Consider the following 20,399-nt stretch of genomic DNA (forward strand, 5'->3'; position numbering starts at 1 on the left):
GATCTGATTTCACACCCTTCGGGGGTTCCTCATCTGAATCTGAACAGTTTGAAGCTCACAGCTTGGCTGCTTCAGTTCCCGTGATTGCTAGGAATCCTGGATATCCTCCTCATTTAGGTCTATTTTGGTGGCTGCTCATAAGTCTTCGACCAGGAAGGTTTATCACAGCAAGTGGAAACGTTTTTCCTTTTGGGGCTCTCAAAGGAGTTTCGACCCCTTCATGGCTCCTATTTCCGCCATTCTTGATTTTCTAACTGAGATTTTTCATCACGGAGCTAGGTCTTCTACTGTCAAGGTTCAGTTGTCTGCTATTTCTCATTTTCATGTGGGTGAGAATTCTGCCTCTCTAGCCTCCTCCAGGCTGTGTAAAGCCTTTCTTAAAGGCACTTTTCTGTTACGCCCCCCCCCCCCCAATTAAGGATCCTGTTCCCCCATGAGACCTTACTATGTTTCTTTAAGTTTTGGTCACTCCGCCTTTTGAACCTGCTGCAACCACAAATCTAAAATATTTATCTTGGAAAGCAGCATTTCTGGTGGCTATTACCTCTGCCAAAAGGGTTTCAGAACTGCAGGCCTTGTCCGTCAAAGTTCCTTATATGACTTTCACAAAGATAGGGTTTCCCTTCAGACCAATCCATCCATTCTTCCTAAGGTGGCATCACCAGTCAATATCAATCAGACCATCAGTTTGCCTGTGTTCTTTCCTAATTTTACTTACAAGATGGAATACAGACTCCACCTGCTGGATGTTCATAGGCAGTTATGATTCTATTTACACAGGACTAAAAATTTCTGTAAATCTGATCAATTGTTTTTATCCTTCTATAAACCTTTTTTGGGGAAACCTATCTCCAAGGTCACTGTTGCTAGATGGATTTCTTCATGCATCCTTTAGGTCTATAAGGACAGAGGCATGTTTGTCTCTTCTGTGTCAGGTGAGAGCTCATTCCACTAGATCCATGGCTACGTCTGCTGCCTTTTGGTCTAGAGTTTCTTTGGATGATATTTGTTCTGCAGCTACTTGGGCCTCATCTCATACATTTATTTCTCATTACAAATTGGATTTGATTTCCAGAAGGAGAGCATCCTTTGGTTCTGCAGTGCTCCGGAATATCCTTCCATGAGGGCCACCCAGGAGTTTAGTAGCTGGGGGCTCTGTCCCACAGGTTGAAGACCAAATGAAGTAAACTACTTCAGATAAAGAAGTTATGTACTCACTATAATGTTCCATCTGAGTAGTTCTACTTCATTTGTCTTCAACCGTGTCTCCCTCCTTCCCCCGGACCTTGGCATGTGAACAGCCTACGGGCTGCATTTATAGGTCATAAGTATTTTTTCAGGTCGGGTTATCAGTATATGATTCAGCAAACTCGATCTGGGGGTTGGAAGGTAGTGGGGGTGTATTATGGGTAAGGGAGGAGCTTGGAGCTCGGAGCAGATGCTAGTAATTGCCGGCTCGGATCGGACAAATGAAGTAGTACTAAGATGGAATGTTATGGTGAGTACATAACTTCTTTTTTCTTTAAGTTGTTGCAAATTCTTCTTCATAACTTCAGTAATGCTGTCTATCCTTAATCTTTGCTGCCCCTTCCTTTTTACAATTTCTATTTTGCTGTTCTCAGTATGGTACTTCAGTCTTCAGTCTTTCAACGGGAACCTGATTAAATTTTGATTTCATTATTTGAATGCTGTTCATGTACTTTTGTGAACAGCCATCATTCTCCTCTTTGTAGTGAAGTGTGCATTAAAAGTAACAGAGGTACAGTACCTTCATGAAAGTACTGTGGCACAGCCATACAGTGATACATGTGTAGTTTGTAATACTGGTTTTTGTGGCTTCATGTAGTGCTGACAAGTGGCAGCCTTTCTGAGCCCTTTCTCTATGCCTGGGCACTGGCTTTCTTTTAGAGTGTATCTAGTGGATATCCTATTGCATGTGGTATAGCTGTTTATAATCTGATGCTTTTCTTTGTCTTGTTGCATGTTTGTATGAAAGTCAGTTCCAGTTTTAGTTCATTTACCTGTAACTACTGCAGGAAGATGTTATTTCTTACAGTTTGACAACTGGGTAGGTGAGCTGGTCAGTATACCTTTTTCAAGTCATGAACCACACACAAGGCAACAAAGTAATTACACTAAATCAGTGACAGTAAAGTTATTAAACATTATTAGGCTAGCATGAACACAAAAAAGTACTACAGGTTGGACATACAGATCAGTATCCAATTGTTTTACTATGCAAACATAAATGACATTCTGATGGTGCACATCTAATGCACTTTGCATTTAGTTGTATTTGGTATACACCTACACAAATTAGTTTCTGAGCATACACATACAGTACAACATACCTTTAGTTGTACTTAGTATACATCTACACAAACCCATTTCTGATTGTGCATATATAGTACCACATACATTTGGGTGTACTTGGTATATATCTACACAAATTAGTTTCTGAGCATACACATAGTTTCATAGTTTCATAGTAGTGTACTAGGCTATCTGCCCTGGGGCATTTACAAGCCTAGCCAACAATGATGTGGCTTACGCCACCCCGTATTATATAGTTGCGCCTGTCTAGTAGTGACACATGTGGGACCCCATTATTTAGTAAACTATACCTCTGTCTAGTAGTGACACTGAGGTGACTCCCGGGGTAAACATACACTACAATATACATTTGGTTGTAACTGGTATATACCTACACAGATTAGTTTATGAGTGTACACATACAGCACAATGTACATTTGGTTGTACCTGGTATATACTTACACAAATCCACATCTGAGTGTACACATGTAGTACAATATATATTTGGTTGTACTTGGTATGTACCTACACAGATGAGTTTGAGCAGTACAATGTACATTTGGGTGTTCTTACTATATTCAGATGATTTTCTGAGAAGATGAGTCTCAGTTACACTATCTAGGCACATAGTGTGTCAGTATGACACTGTGTCCAGATAGTGCATTGACAGGCAAGTTAGTATAAGTGCTACATATTTATAGTGGAAGCCCAAAAGGTTAATTGAGTGGCTGGCCATACAAGAATTTATTAAGTATACAGACCTCCGCACTTTGTAAAAAATGTACTGTTCTTTGGTTTTCTAAACAAAGATAGGTATCATACAGTCATTTAATGAATCACTTTTGAATAAAAAACTAATAATGTAATTTGAATTTATTAATACTGTTCAGAAATGCACTTGAAGGGTATGATCCCCTTTATTGATTTTGTACAGATATTTTTTTACTAAACATCTCTCCAATTTTTATATTTGACAGCTCCTGCTTTAGATGTGGACTGGCAGAACAACACTACCTTTGCCTCCTGTAGCACTGACATGTGCATTCATGTATGCAGACTTGGCTGTGACAGACCAGTAAAAACGTTCCAAGGACACACGGTAAGAAATTGTTGGCTGTTTTGAAAAATATTATAATCCTTATCTTGCATCTAAGCATAACGATTATCAGTTCTAAAATAAATATAACTCCTATATCATAGATGTTGTCCTGCCTGTCCTTTATTTTTATTAATTTTACCCCTTACTTCATTTAATGCAGTTTAGTATGGCACTTGCCTGCTGTATCCTGATAAAGTACTCTGCCCAGTAAAATCAGTATTGTTTTAAAACCTCTGCTTTTCAGTTTCTTTAAAATGGCATGCATCACTCTTGTGCTATTGCAAGAGTCATCCAGTATGTAGGTGGTTCAACATTCTTCTCAGCTAGACACTTCTCAGAACTGAAAAAAACAGAAAAAAAAATTGCAGTTTTGTTTGAGATTTTCACAAATGGCTTGATGTTTTCGATATCATCCTAAATGTCACTAAAATCAAAGGTGACACTTTGGCCCCTAACTCAGAATTCAGAGTCCTTTGTAAAAACAAATTGCAGTTAGAGGTGTTTGAATTTCGTGACATTCTAGCACCTGAAAATGAATAAGCATGTATAAGCAGTTGCTTTAATTTTTAATAAAAAACTTGGTATTCCCTGCAGTGAAATGTTTTATGAAAGTTGACACAAAATCACAACAGCAAGAACTTTTCAATTCCCTAGGCTTTTTTTACTACTTTTTTATTTTACCCCTTTTATGTTCACATCACCTGTCTCTCCTCAGTGATAGAGTAGAATAGTTAGGTTAACTATAGGCCCTCTACTTCACATAATTGTCTATAATTAAGACTTAGCAGTGGGTGGAATATTGGACTTGTTACTGTATTAGTTCAAGTTTTTCATTAGTTCTGTTGTTCTGACCAGGATTAATTTAAGAGAATTCTTTCATGCCTTTGGATTTTAGATAAATATGATAATTTAATAATTGTATTGTGTATGAAATTGTGGCCATGCGCAATGTCAGGCTGTTATGAAGTAAGGTTAATTAAGTAAGGTTAATTGGATCGACTGAAAGTCCTGTCATCATAGTCGGTATCCTACAGACTGCTAAGAGGTGGCCTGTGTCTGGCATGCAGGGCATCATCTGACCATTACTGACAGATTTAATACATATCAGCAAGTCAAATGGCATCAGAAATATTCTTGTCTTCAAAGTCAAAGTAAACTTTATTGTCATTCAGAACGACGCAGTGCGAGTTGAACAAAATTATGTTGCTTCGGTTCCAAGTGCATATATCACATACAAATGCAAAGAATAACAAGGACATATAACAGTACAGTAGTAACATATTCATATACTAAACAAGACTGGCAAGATCTGAGATACCTCTCTAACACTGGTAGCAACCTTCAGCAAATATTGCACATGTGGAAAAGCCAATTATTGCACAGAGTGTACAGAATATACTGAATAGCACAAGTTCATTTGAACAGAATGTTCAGTTGCTACTGATAGCACTTTTAAATCAGCTTGATGTAGGTATTGCACAAGAAGATAGCTGCACTACTGACTGTTCTGGTCGCCAGCTATTGATATGTTGTAGAGTGCAAGTCTGATAGCATGTGGGAAGAAGCTCCTACTAAACCTGAAGGACTTACAGCGCATATTATGGTATTGTCTTTCTGAAGATGGGCAGGAGAACAGTCCATGTGCAAGGTTTCTGTGGTCTCTGATTATTTTTCTGGCTCTGCCAATACATTGTGCTTCGTATAGGGCCTGCAGAGCTGGAAGTGGGGATCCAGTGATATTCTCCGCTACCTTCACCACCTTCTGTACAACCTTTTGATCCAAGGCTTTGCAGTTCCCGAAACAGACTGTAAGATTACTAGGCAAGATGTTTTCACTGGTGCCCCATAGGTTTGAGGACAGAGGAAGGGAGACTAACTTTCATAAGCTTCCACAAGTAGTGCAGGTGTTGATGTGCTTTCGCCACAATGTGATTAGTATTTGTTGACCAAGCTAAGTCCTCAGAAATATACACACCCAGAAATTTGGTGATATTCACTTCACTGTTTCCCATTTAAATATGAGTGGGTGATGTGAGTTTTGATTCTTTCTGAAGTCCATTAGTAACTCCTTCGTTTTATTCACGTTCAGGGCCAGGTTATTAATATCGCACCAGTAAAGGAGGTGTTTCACCTCATCTCTGTAGGCAGTCTTGTCTCCACTCCTGATAAGACCCACTACAGTGGTGTCATCTGCAAACTTGATGATCTTGTTTGAATTATGTCTGGTGATGCAATCATGACTTAGTAAGGTAAACAGCAGAGGGCTCAGGACACATCCCCTGAGGAACTCCTATGCTTAGTGTTAAGCTTCTTGAGGTGGTGTTGCCCACACTTACTTTTTGGGGTCTATCAATGAGAAAGCCCATGATCCAGTTGCATAAGCAGGTGTTGATGTCCAGCTGGACAAGCTTCTCATTCAGGTGTTGAGGGATGACTGTATTAAAGGCAGAGCTGAAGTTGATGAGTAGCATCCTTACATAACAGTTTTTGTTGTCAGGATATGCCAAGAATTCATGAAGAGCAAATGAGATTGCATCTGTTGTTGAGCATTTGGCTCTGTAGGCAAATTGAAGCTAGTCTAGTGAAGCTGGTAGGTTTGCACATAGGTTGTCCTTGATCAGCCACTCGAAGCATTTCACGACCTTTGAGGTTAGAGCAACAGGACTGTAGTCATTTAGGCTGGCTGGCTGAGATTTCTTTGGTAGAGGTATTATAGTAGTATTCTTGAAGCACGTTGGTATTCGGGCCTGCCTCAGAGATATGTTGAAAATATCCGCAAGTACTGTTGGCAGTTGAGCAGAGCGGTCTCTGAGCACTCTCTTTCAAATGTTATCAGGGCCAGCAGCTTTTCTGGAATTTATTCTGCTTAGGATATCTCAAATTTCCACTAGGTTAAAGCAGAGTACTTCCTTATTTTGTTTGATGAGGAGTTTAGTTGCCATGGTGTTGTTCCCCTCATTGAACCTACTGAAGTAGTTAAGTTCATTCAAGAATTCCATGTTGTTGTCACTTTTTGAAGAAACAGGCCTGTAGTCTGTTGTAGCTTGTATCCCCCTGCCATAGCCATCTGGTGTCATTGAAGTGACCCTGTATTCTCTGACCTTACTCTTGTTCTGCCTCTTTTATCCCCCTGTTGAGATTAGCTCTGGTCACCCTGAGTACATCTTTGTTATTTGCTTTGTATGCAGCATTCCTTGCTTTCAGGAGCTCATATACCCTGCTTGTCAGCCATGGTTTTTGGTTTGCCTGTGTAGTGATGCTTATAGTGACTGTGACATCATTCACACATTTTGTAATGTAGGCCATCACCAACTCTGTGTACTCCTCAAGGTCTGCTTGGTGGTTTACTGTAGCCATCTCCTTGAACACATCCTAGTTTGTGCTTTCAAAGCAGTCTTGTAGTGCTGAGACTATACCCTTCAGCCAAAGCTTTACTAGTTTCTTAGATGGTTTGCTTGTATTTAGTAGTGGTTTGTATGCAGGGACTAGCATAATGGCCAGGTGATCTGAATTACCCAGGTGCAGATGGGGCATTGCCTTGAAAGCTTGCATAACATTAGTGAAGACCATGTCCAGTATGTTCTCCCTCCTCGTTCCAAGTTACATATGCTGGTAGAATCTGGGTAGTACCGATTTCAGGTTGGCTTTGTTGAAGTCACCTGCTAATATGTAAGCAAACTCTGGATTCTTGTTCTGGGTTATCATTTATGAACTGGTAAAATGTAGCCACTGCCTGTTTGGTATTGGGATTTGGAGGGATTATGCAGCTGTAATGTTCGCACCACTAAATTCCCTTGGCAGGTAGAAGGGTCTGCATTTTAGAAACATAAACCCAGTGTTCTCTGAACAGTGGGTTTTAACTGGTTTGCGGTTGTTGCACCAGTTGTTGTTTGCTTAAATACAGACACCCCTCCTCTGGCTTTACCACTGAGAAGCCTGGCTCCTGTCAGCTCAAAATAGTCATTCCTTCCACATGGACTGTACTGTCATTAATAATGTTCAGCCATGTCTCAGTGAATGGAAGCAAACAATGGTTTTTCACCTTACTCTCTCTGGAGAGTTCCAGACTTAAGTTATCCAACTTCTTATCCAGAGACCGAACATTTGCAAGTAGCATGGATGAAGTACAGACCTGTGGTCTTGCAATTGTACCCACCCTTGAACCACATTTCCTTGTTCTGTCACATCTCCTCCTTTTAATATGCATTCTCTGAGTGGTGGGGGACATGTTTTCTCCACCAAAGCACTTACGGCCATGTTGTAATATGATTCCCAGTTTGTTTTGGTTCGTCTTGGGATCGAAACCTCATTTGCAACATAAACAGAGTGGTTTGGAGGGACTGGTTTATCTTGCAGAGGATATCACTGCTGTGGAATAACTCTCCATCCACATAAAAAAGTTCATCCCTCTCCATATTCTAGGTCAAGTTATAACTGTGGATGGGAAACAGAAGATTTACCCTAGGACTGCCTCCAGTAGTACTGATGGACAGAGGCAGTTCCTAAATGCTTTATCCCATGCATGGGTCCCCTTCAAATTATCTGTGGTATGATCCCAGGAAGGTAATGTACAATTATTGACCATGGGATGGGTTAGGCCCATCCATGACCAAATGGGTTATTTTGAGCATAAAAAGGGAAATTGGCTTGGCTTAAAATGGCCCACAGTGGGCAGCTAACCTTATGAATAAAGCCTTATAATAGTTTGTGTTAAAGGTAAACATGTTTTATTTTATAATTATCTCTGGTTATGCATACATTTCATTACACATTTGTAGTGCCTTTTCTGTTTGCTTGCTTCAACAAACTGACTGTGTATGCCTTCCTAAAAGTGGAGTTCAAGTAATGCTGCAAGGAATAGTATTACTCTTAGAGATGTTATGCATTGTAAGTAACTTGTGGAGCTGTTTTGTTCAGGTGTTTGCTGAACATGAGTTATATCCAGTTGATCTCTTAACTCCTATAAAGATAGACTTGTTTGCCTGGCTGATGTTGTGATGTAGATGAGATATATGTAGATGCTACTTTCTTCTGTTAATAATGAAGCCCAACATTTTATGTTGTACTGGAATATGAAATCAGTGGATGAGTAACATAAGTGCTGATATATACTGTGGTTTGTGGCATCATTTGAAGTACATCAGGCAGTAGGCAGTGAGACAGAAAACAAAATAAATTCAAAACATTTGTGGTGATAAACGGGTATGAACTCATGAGCACAATAGTGCTCTTGCATTCATTTTCAGATACCTACTTTATCCTATTTGGGATCACAAAGCATTTCTAGGCAAGTAATGAGTGTTAACACAGAGAACCAGTCTTAGGATGCCAGAGCATTGGTTTGCATCAACACACACACACACGCTTAGAAGTGAGCACTTTAGAAGATTGCTGATTCACCTGTGCGCATGTATTTTGGGGGGGGGGGGGTGGAAGTAAATGGGAAATACCAGTGAATATCCACATTTATACAAAGAGGGCAGGCATACACTGCACAAAAGGCACCCTGACAGAAACCACAGTGGAGAACAATCTCTTGTCAGGCAGCAGTGCTAACCACAGTACCACTATTATCATATTCTACTCCTCTTTTTAAATGACTTAGTAGCTACTGACCTTTTTTTTTCTTGCCACTTTTGTATGTGGAAACTGGAAAGTTTTTTTTTTTCTCCAGGTATGTATTGCCTCTGTTTCACTTTATTTCATTTCTGTGTGTGTTTTAGAATTTTTTTTTTTTTACATTTAGCATATAGGACATGTACAAATTCCTAATATAAAGTTGCATCCAGGATTTACAGGTACAGCTTCCTGATTAAGCTGAAAGTACTTCTTCTGAAATAAAACATAAGTTACAGTTGCAGTTTTTCCTCACAAATGTTTAGACTCTTGTCTGTTCTTCCAATATTACTTGAGCTCCATTCTGAGTAAGGTATGCAATTAAGATCATTTGATTAAATTGATGAACATAAAGGAGTTGTATAAGTTTTTCTCTGAATGGGGAGTGGTAAAGCTAACATATTTTGTTTTATTTATTTTATTGTATTGAATTTTGTTAATGTGGGTGCTGCTGTGATCCATATTGACTGTTTTCAGACTTAGCCTGGAGGTTAGTGTGCAGATGATACAACCAAAATAAGAAAATTCCAATAGTACTGAGATATTTGCTGGTGTAAAAAAGTGTCACAACATAGTAAGAAAATTCCAATAATGTCTACATAGTAATGTATCAAAATAATAGTATTACAGTTGTATAAATAAAAAATTGAAATAAGGGAACAGTCCAGACATCTGGTTAGATCTTTGTTTCCACTGTCTTCGTCCCTCCCCTACAGTCTGGAACATTCTGTTTCTGTTCTATAAATTTCAGTGATGTATTGTCTTCAGCTCAGAATGCAGAAGTGCCTCTCTCAACAAGGAGGTCCATGTAGTAACTTCATGAGAGACTTCTACAAGCAACCCCTAGAATGAATTAATGTATTTTTTTAATTTTCTGCTCTACTTATCACTAATGCCAGAACATATTTATATTGAGAGTATGAAGAGTAAGTTGCATTTGTCCTGTCATGGTATTTATGTGGCCTGATGCACACTGCTAACTGTGCTCTGGTTTAAAAGTTTGTTAGGCCGATTCTGAGTTTTCACTTTTACTGATTCTTCCAGAGTGTGACAAAAGAGATTTTATTTTTAAACCTATAGCACGAAAAGCTTTGCGCAATGTGTCCAGTTGAAGTTCTTTCCTCAGTCTGTGGTTGCTGTAGAAGTGGCAGTCAGGGTTCTTTAACTGTGACTCTGTGAATTAAAGGTAGCCGTGGTGGTGCAGCTTTAGCATTGTCTCACAGGAAGAGGTTCTCCCGTTCGATTCTCGGCTGGAGCGCCTTCTGTGTGGAGTCTGCATGTCCTCCCCGCGGTCGAGTGGCGTTCGAAAGATATGCGTAGAAAGGGTGTGCCTTCATTGAAGGTTGGGCGTCGAGCTGGCACCTCGGCACCCATAAAAAAATCTACTGCCAATCATTAGCGGACCGGAGTTCTACTGTGGTGACCCCTAACCGGGAAAAGCCAAAAGAAGAACAAACAAGGGTTAGGAAGGCCATGACTGAATAATATTAAGGGGATTTTGGAGTATACAGGCATGGCAGAAGTATGCAAAGCTGTTTCTACTTTTTAAGCTTCAGCTAGATAATTAGAGGAATGTCACATACCATCGTCCATGTCCTTTTTTATGGAAGACCTTCTATATTCAGCACTTGCTTGGCATGTCTTACACTTCTCCCTCATTGGGCTATATTTGAGGGGATACTTGTCTGTTAGGCAGTTTGACTACCATGTTACCATGCTTCACTTGTGGTTCATGATATGTCTGAAGTACAGTGCTAGACCCACAGACTCATCCACAAAAAAGGAATTGAACCTGTATGAGAGAGAGAGAGAGAGGATTTTGCTGCTGGCTAGTTATATCTTTCATTGTTTTTATCAGAGTCCCAAATTACAGCAAATTGTAAGGGTTGTAGGAATTTAAGTGTAGATGGTCATTTTGAAATATCTGTTCTTTTTGGAACTGTGTCATGTACTGTTTTTGAGACACTGGATTTGAAAAGGTACATTTGCTCCTGCAGAAGTCAGTGGAAGTGTTACACACAAGGTGATGACATCTCCAGATATCCTGCTTTTTCCTAAACTTTGAAAGATGCTTTGCAGGGTTTATGTATTGCAAAAAAAAAAAAAAAAAAGCTTTAGGTTTTGGCAGCAAGCCAGGCACTGCAACAGCAAAATTTGCACTTGCATAATGGAAGTTTGTGGGATTTACAGAGGTTCATAGGTAGGTACTAGGCTATATACCCGAGGGCATTTATAAGCCTAGCCAGTGTGTGTCGGCTTTCGCCACCCCATTGATTAATTAAATGAGCCTCTGTCAAGCAGAGCCAGTGAAGTGATCCCAGGGGTGTATTTTCTGTTACCCATCCACTCATCAAGGTTTCTCTTGAAGAGTGTTAGTGAGGGGCTCTGCCTAATGTAGATAGGAATTTTGTTCCAAAGCATGGGGGGGGGGGGTCTCTGTGACAGGAATCTATCCCTCCAGCATGTTCTATTTATTGTTGTGGCGAGGTTTAGCTCACTAGAGCCTGTGGCTCACAGTGACTTGGATTTCTTTAGGTGGAGCATGTCCATCAATTCTGAGTTTGACATGGCTTTGTAAGTCAGGCAGAGATCACCTCTGAGTAAGCGATATGCCACTGAGTACAGCCTGAGTTTTTTTCAGTCGGTCTGCATAGGACATATGTTTTAGGCCAGTAATCCTCTTGGTGAGGTACTCTTGCTGAGGTACTTTTGTGGTCTTTCCGGCTGTTGGAAGTGTCTTGTGAGGTACATCCAAAATCGGGCATTGTACTTTGATGGGTCTGATGAGTGACGAGTAGAGGGGCACTATAACCTCTTTATTTCTAGATGTGAACCCTTTAGTAAGTAGATGGGCCACATAGAAGGATTTCCTAACTATACTTTGGCAATATGATTGTCAAAGGAGAGATTACTATCTACCTGGGTCCCCAGATCTCTTATTACCTCTTCTTTATTAAGGGGGCTGCCACTTATGTGGTAATTCGTGGGTGTTTTGTTTTTCCCAAATGGGATGACTATGCATTTTTTGGCATTTTGCTTGAGGCCATGACTTTGACACCAGCTGTTCATCTCAGTAAGGCTTTTTTGGAGGATGTCCGTGTCAGCCGGAGAGTCAATTATGGCTCACAGTTTGCAGTCATCGGTGAACTTGGTTAGTCATAGTCCTCCTGTGTTTGCCTGTACTTCTGAGAAGTATATGCCGAACAGTAGAGGTCCCAGGACTGAGCCTTGTGGGACACCACTTGTGACTGGTTTAGAGTCGGACCTGGAGCCTACTATTCTTACCGCGTGAGTTCTGTCTGTAAGCCAGTTGGCAACCCATCTTGTGACGTAGGGGTTTATGTTCAGGTTGGTGAGTTTTTCTATAATACCTAAGTGAGGAATGGTGTCGAATGCCTTGGCGAGGTCAAGGTAGGCTGTGTGAACCACGTTTCCCTCGTCTGTGGCCTTGGTGACTGTCTCAAAGAAGTCAACCAGGTTTAGTAGGCATGATCTGCCCTTAACGAAGCCGAACTGGGTCGGGTCAAGTGTTTAGAGGTTCCCAATGTCTGTTAATGAGTTCCATGATGATGCGCTCCATAGCCTTGCAGACCAGGCTAGTCAGGCTTATGGGGCGATAGTTACCAGGGTCACTTGTGGCCCCTCCTTTGTGGAGCAGAATAACCTGAAACCAATTTTTTTTTTTTTTTTTTTTATTTTTATTTTCCCCCATTGCCTGCTGACCATCAGTCTCCTTTTTTCACTAGGGCCACCATGAAAGTAGGCATCCTGATTTTCTACTTGGGCCTCTAACCCCCATTGTTTCCATGATTTTCTACTTAGACCTCTAACCCCCATTGCTGCCATGATTTTCTACTTGGAGCTCTAACCGCCATTGCTGCTGTGATTTTTCTACTTATATCTCTAACCCCTATTGCTCCCATGGCTGTTATGTCAGATGTTGCACAGATGCTAGAATTGCAAGGCTTCGCGTATTTAGGATGTGGGTGCTTGTACACATACCTCAGTCAAGCTACAAAATAACGCATTGCTTGCCAGTCCTTTGTGTATGGCTGACCCAGTACTTCTGACATATTATCCTACTCCTTAAGAGACACCACTATGCAGGATCAGTCAGCCTCTCTCTCCCTGGGATGGGTGATCTGGCATTGGCCCCTTACTGCCATCCTTCTTGACTGACTGGGTCACTACTTGATTTCAGGACATAGGACCATACTAAGCTATCAAACCGGAGGCCATTTCAAGCCTAGCTGTTTCATACTAATGTAATGCTATAGAAATGTTAGTTAATACCCAAGACTGCATTTAGTAATGACTGCCCATGTCCAGGAAGGTTGTGGGCGCTGTTCTCGGTAAGAATTTACGGTGCCCCATAAGAATTTACGGTGCCTCATCCACTCATCCAGGTTCTTTTTGAACAGTGTCATAGAGGTGCTTTGTTTCACATGAATAGGTAGCCAATTCCGAAGACGCAGCAGTTGCTGGGAGATAAATCTGTCCCTCCAATATGTCCTATTTAAGACTCTATAATGGGTGGCCGTAGTTCAGTTTAATTTATGGATATGCAGCAAGTTCATTAGGTTTGGATCTGAGTTTGCTCTGTAAGCCAGGCACAAGTCTCTCCTCAGAAGTCTATGTGATGCAGAGTAAAGTGACAGGGACGTTAGTCGATCTGTATATGGCACCTGCTGGAGCCCCTTGATCTTCTTTGTTAGACACCTCTAAGGTCTCTCCACTTGCTGGCAGGTGTTGTGTACGATACATGACGAACAGGGTGTTATATTCAGTTATGGGTCAGGTTAGTGCTGCGTATAGAGAGGTTATAACCTCTCTTGCTCTAGAAATGTTACCTTTACTAATCAAGTGGACTATGTAGAAAGCCTTCCTTACTGCAGTAGACACATAGTGGTCGAAGTTAAGGTAGTGGTTAACTTGTGAACCCAAGCTCCTTACCACTTTGTGGGTACTTAGGGTATTGTTGATTTGATATTGTGACGGGACATTGTTTGTCCGAAACGGAATGATGATGCATTTCTTCGCATTCAGTTTTAGACCGTGTCTAAGACACCAGTCGTTGGTCTGCATAACAATCTTCTGGAGTATACTTGCATCATTTGGGGATTCAGTAATTGCACTCAGTTTCCAGTTGTTTGCAAACTTGGACAGCCACAACCCCTTAGTTTTGACCTGCAATTCTGAGAAGTATATACCAAACAGTAGGGGGCCCAGCACTGATCCCTGTGGCACCCTGCTGTTAACAAGTCTGCTGGTTGATGTGGAGTTACCCACCAGTTAGCAACCCATCTTACAACAAAGGAGTTTATATTCAGTTTGGCAAGTTTAGCAGTAATGCCGGAGTGTGGGATTGTATCAAAAGTCTTTGCCAAGTCGACATATGCTGTGTGCACAGATTTGCCCTCATCAGTGGCCCTGGTCACATTTTTGAAAAAATCCACTAGCTTTAACAGGCAGGATCTGCCCTTGACAAAGCCAGATTGGGTAGGATCCAGGGTTTGGAGGTCACCTATGTCTTTATTTGTGAGGTCCATAGTGATAGGTTCCATGGCCTTACAGATGAGGCTGGTCAGACTTATGGGTCTGTAATTCCCCAGATCTGTTGCTAGGCCACCTTTGTGAAGGGGAGTAACTGTTGTTCTCTATTCCGGAGGAACAAAGACTGTGGTTAGACTATGATTGAAAAGTGTACGTAATGTTGATGCTAGTTCCTGTTTTAGCCTGTTTAGAAGACAGCCTGGGATGCTGTCTGGTCCCACAGAGGCTGTGTTTTTCGCCATGGGCAAGGCTTTGATGACCTGTTCTTCAGGTATGAGGTTGGGGTGGGGAGTTGGAGGCAAGGTTTGTGATAGATTTGGAGGGTATGGGGAGTGAAATTTTCTCAAAACCTATCTGCTAGCAGGTTTGCTATCTCTTTGGGTTCAGTGTGTGATGCTGTTAGTCACTAGTTCTGCACATATTTGGTCTTACCTTTTAGGCTATGTATATAGCTGTAAAAGGCCTTATGGTCATCCTTGGCTGTGTTAGCTAAGTTTTTCTCAAAGAGGCTCTTAGAGGGTTTGACAAGTTGTCTTGTTTGCCTGTTGAGGAGGGTGTTTTTCCATTGTTGGAATCTCACCTTTGTTTTCATGGACAGCAACTTTTTGCATTCTTTATAAAGTTTGCTGATGTTGGATGTCCACCATGGTGGCTTTTTACTTGGGGCTCTGGCTTTGATTCTTTCGGGTACAGCCAAGTCTGTACATTTATACAAAGTGATTGTACAGGACTTTAGAGTAAGCTTCGGTGTAGTTACCACTTCCAGCTGGGAGTGGAGCTTGGAATGTATTTTTGCCTTCAGCTAGTAGGGTATAGTTTGGCTTTATGAATTTATCTCTAATATAGATAGAAACATCGCCACCTATGGTTCTCATATGTTCATTTTTCAGTCTGAAGTTGTGGAAGGTATATTACCCTTGCAAGGCTGGGGTACTGTCTGTGGCCTTGAACCAGGTTTCTGTGACTGCACAGACATCTACATCTTCCAGTGACAGAAGTGTTTCCAGGGTGTGCAGTTTGTGGTTTAAGCTCCTAGCATTTAGCAGCATGACCCTTATTTTTTTATGACTGGCAAATTTTATGTTGTTAAGTTTGTTTTTTGAGACTTTGCCTAAAAAAAATGCACTATGGGGGAGGTAAGAGCCCTTGCCCAGGAACAGAAAACCTAGAGCTGCCAGGTGCAAACCGTCTTTGGCAAAGCAGCACGGTTTATCGACCATTTCTTCCTAGCCTGACAGGAACTGGACCCCCTTTGAATGACACCAAAAACTAAACCAATTATTAAAATTAGTCATTTTTTGTTTATACTGTGTCATCGGTTCTAGTTGAGGGTAGTATGCTGCTGAAGGCTAGGGACCTACCTGTCTGTGACACGTACTTAGAGAGCTCAATCATGTCTCTTGATATAGTCAGTCCAGTGAGGTACGTCTCGGGTCGTTCACTCCAACATGATCTATGACATGAGTCATAAGGGTACTTGTTGCTGACAGACCATGATCTGATGAATCCTGGAATGGGATAGGCAGCTGACTGTGACCTTCTTGTCCAACCTGATGACTGGGACATCTGTGTGTCTCAGTACTGATTCTCCAGTGACTAGAAAATTAGTTTTTTGAGTGTTATGCCTTACGTGCTTGGTAAGTGAGATACTGGTGCTGCTATGGGAACTGTATTGTAGCAGTCTTGTGTTTTGAATGTCTCTGGTATCTCGGTAGGTTTTTTGAGAGCACCTCCGCTTATGTTGACTTTTGTGTTGGATGCGTACTATGTGTATGAGTAGTGGTACTATGTGCATGTGTAGTGGTGGGTGGGTTGACAACCTCTTCTATGTTATTGTTTTGAGTGTGAGAGAGCATGGATTCAAGATTGTTGGTGTAGATACATCTGTCACACTCTGTAGTAGAGTTCGTTATTAGAAGAGAGTTGTCTGTGTACATGAGGCAATTGCTACACTGCCTCAAGAGACCCAAGTTAACAAGGTTGGCAGGAGAAACAAGGATGGTCCAACTGTCCATAATACTTGGTTGAAGACTGTTGTCACTGGGGGGGACTTTTCAGGATTGATCAAGGAGGAGGTCAGTGGATGGATATTTCTGTATGGGGGGTTTTTTGTTGTTGGTAATTTAATAGGTTTCAGCTCACTAGCTGTATTTCTTTGACTGAGAAAGTACTAAGGGTGAGGGCTACACTAATGTGCTGCAGCTGTAACTAAGGGATGTTGAATTAATCTGTCTGCTATGCCGCACAATTGCACAGCAGTGCACTATGCTGTGCATTGCGCTAACAAAAAAAAAAAAAAAACTTTACAAAGGTTCAGAAGGACCAATGAAGATGTTTATTCCAAGCCCTAGACCAACCACCCCTCACCAGACAGGTTCCAATCAACACAATCCTCTCACTAGAGTGCAGAAAGGCCCCTTCCAATCCAAGATGGCTTGGAAAACGTGCTCAGAACAAACAGACTCTATAAACAGACCCAAATGCAGCAAACCTGTATCTAGACTAGGCTACAGCTACTAGCTACCCTAGTTTCAGCAGGAACCACTAGAAGATGTTTAACACAGGAGAAAAATAGCAATGAGGTACTAAAAAAAATGTTTAAAACATCTGAAAATCAGCAAGGAGACTCAGAATATTTTAAACCGCTAACAAATCAGTTATAACACTGCTTGGTGGGAAAACCAGAACAAGCAGAACAGATTGCTATGCAACAGTGAAAAACACCAACAAATACTTTAGCAGTGAAACTAGCAAAAGTGCTTAGTAGAAGTGAAAACAGCAATAAAATTTGATTTAGCAGGCATAGTAAGGCAGACAATTGCACTACAACATTGTAAATTAGTACCCAGTATGTAAATACAGTATTAAGGCAGGCAATAAAAAAGTGCAGTAAATAGTATACATAAACCCAAAAATGCAGGCATCTTTTGAATTTCTGGAAGCTCAAGAAGCCTCTAGTCATCTGGTGTCTTATCTCAGAGTTGTGGCTGGTAGCCCACCTCATTTAAGCTTGGTACAAACATGGTGCAGCGGTAGCGGTGTTGCCTCACAGCAAGAGGTTCTCCCGTTCGATTCTCGGCTTGGGTTGGGAGTGCCTTCTGTGTGGAGTCTGCATGTCCTCCCCACGGTCGAGTGGGTGTTCGAAAGACATGCGTTGAATGGGCGTGCCTTCGTTGAAGGGTGGGCGTTGGGCTGGCAACTTGACACCATAAAAACCAACTGCCAATCATTAGTGGACTGGAGTTCCGCTGTGGCAACCCCTAACTGGGAAAAGCTGAAAGACAAACAACAACAAACATTTGAATTATTCAGGGTTTTTATCCATCTGCACCTTGGACTCTGCATTGTTTGAAACTTTTGTGGTTGATTTGGTGTACTAATGAAGATACGAGTGTCATCAAACCCTTAATACTCTACTGTGTTGTCAGGGCATATCAATGTAGGCCTGAGAACCAGTTCAGTAGTAGTACGACATGGAATCTAAAACCATAGTATTCTGTGGATATGATCTGATGCAACATTGGCAAGCTTAGGAATTTTGTGAAGAACTTTCTCGAAAATGTCATGTCATAATAACTTGTGTTTTGAGATTGTATGGCAGTCTTCCTAAGGTTACATTTTTTTAGCTGTGACTCATTGTTTCTGAGATCTCTTGCTCAGAACTTCCAGAGAGTGAAGATGGATCATCTTGATTCCTGCAGTAATTTGTTTAAAGTGATTGTAAAGCTTGTCCACAGCTGAAAGCTTCTGGCAAGCCTCCCACAGCATTTTTATTATCTCTACTGTAAGGCTAAACCGTAGTATGTTTCTACAAAGGAGACATTTTATGGAATACTTTTATATATATTTTCTCAGTGAAAGTCATAATGTGCAAGTTGGAGTTCCAGTTTATATCAAAGCCACAGCCTGCTGCATTGCTCACCTGGTAAGTTAACATCTTTATGCGCAATAAATATGAGCCTTTTAATTTTCTGGTTGGTGTTCTTATCAGAAGGCTGCATGGAAGATCCAGGTCTGTGTTACAGACTTTGGAATAACATCTGAAACACACATTAGTTTAAACAACTGAAGGAGCTTTTTGAACAACAGTCATGCCTCTCAATTTGTCAGTCCAAGAATTGACAAAGCCAAAAATAATGATGGTACAAAGGCATAAAGTTAGACAAATTTTAAGCATCGCTTTTATAAAATGAGGTATTTGCTAGAATAATAGGGTTTGCTTTAGCATGCATTTTCTAAAGGATATGAAGTCTGAAGCACACATTTGCCATTATTTTACTGATGTCATTCCTCAATGATTTACCAAAAAACACAAATTTTATAAAGAACAGACCAAATATATGAAGCCAAAATTTGAACATTCTGTGAAAATTTTAGATAGCTGAGACTTATGACAACAGTTAATCTGTTGCTGATCAAGTCTACTTCTGTGAGTAGGAGTTCTCTGAATATAACTGAAATCTGTGTGTGGCCTTACCTTTCATTTGTGTATTCTACAGAAGTTTACAAAATGACAGTGTCTGGAGTTTTTCATACAACCTTTGTTAATGAGTCATAGGTCATTTCCTACACTCCTGTCAGAATTGCAGCGATACAAGACTTGAATACTTACTAGACCAGAACTTTGTTCGTATATCTGCAATTTAGGTGACTCCTTTAATACAGGTTGATCTAAACAGTTTTAGATCCAAATCAGAAGCTACAGAAAACTCATCTGGTACTTAAACTTTGATACAGGGCAGTGTGGATCTCCAGAACAGGATTAATGGTGTAGAAAATTAGTATAGTAGGTATAATATAAAAATCTCAGAGGTGCTGCAGGTTGCAGAAGGAGACAACATTGCTGATTTTGTGGAATATTTGGTCATTAATGTACTCCAGTTGACATGTTTAAGACTGTGGGTGCATAGGTCCTTGATTCAGAAGCCATCACCTTCTAAGGCTCAATCGCAGTTTATTCTATGTCTTTCCAGAGCAGCAAAAAATTATGGGACTTCTTATTTATCTGTATTTCTTAACTGGGGTAGAGCACTGATCTCTATGGACTTTTTTCAGGCGCAGCCCAGGAGTCTGGTTAAGTGGCTTGCTCAGAGTTGCACAGTCAGGCAATAGAGGCTTAGGTAATCAAGCCCCAGGCCAGGTAATAGAGGCTTAGGGAATCAAACCCCAGGCTAGGCAATAGAGGCTTAGGGAATCAACCCCCAGGCCAAGCAATAGAGGCTTAGGTAATCAAATCCCAGGCCAGGCAATAGAGGCTTAGGTAATCAAACCCCAGGCCAGGCAATAAAAGCTTAGGTAATGTCGAAAGATTTTACTCTTCTAACATATTCTGGAAGAATCACACCAAGTTCTTGTAAGCAAGTAAAACAGCTTTATTTTACATGCATGGAGATCTGCTACATGATAGTAATATGCCAGCAGTCTGGCTACTTGTACTTTAAGTTCTCCTTATATAGACCCTCCTGCACGTACATACACGTAGCACAGAGGACTTTCATTAAAATTGATAGTTTGATTACTTGTTTTTACCAGCCAGTACCACAGTTATTCTTGCACCATTAACTTCCTTATCAGTAGTTTAAGATTAACTCCTGCATTCCTCAGTGATCAACATTTTCCAGAACATTTCAGTTTGCACGCAGTGAACATTTTTCTGCTTAACCCTTTAAATACAGAATACAAAATATGTTGACTTCAGTATTTTTCCACATTTCCCCCCTTACAACATTTTGTATACTGTTTATTTTACACAATCCCAGATACGTTGTATACCTTCTCATAATCAGAGAAATATGCTTTTGTAGCATTGGCAGAGATA

General features: G+C 40.9%; 1 protein-coding gene across 7 annotated transcripts in view; it reads left to right on the forward strand.

Moving 5' to 3' along the window:
• The window catches only part of TBL1X (transducin beta like 1 X-linked), a 2,018,721-nt gene that overhangs the window by 1,784,040 nt on the left and 214,282 nt on the right, over positions 1–20,399 (forward strand). For all 7 annotated transcript variants that reach the window (XM_044072565.1, XM_044072569.1, XM_044072563.1 and 4 more), the window contains one exon: positions 3,291–3,412. In XM_044072565.1, coding sequence (XP_043928500.1) covers positions 3,291–3,412 — 122 coding nt within the window. The remainder of the gene's footprint in view (positions 1–3,290; positions 3,413–20,399) is intronic.

The sequence above is a fragment of the Protopterus annectens genome, chromosome 5.part0 (assembly GCF_019279795.1).
Source record: "Protopterus annectens isolate FY-2018-M chromosome 5.part0, PAN1.0, whole genome shotgun sequence".
Classification (NCBI taxonomy): Eukaryota; Metazoa; Chordata; order Ceratodontiformes; family Protopteridae; genus Protopterus; species Protopterus annectens.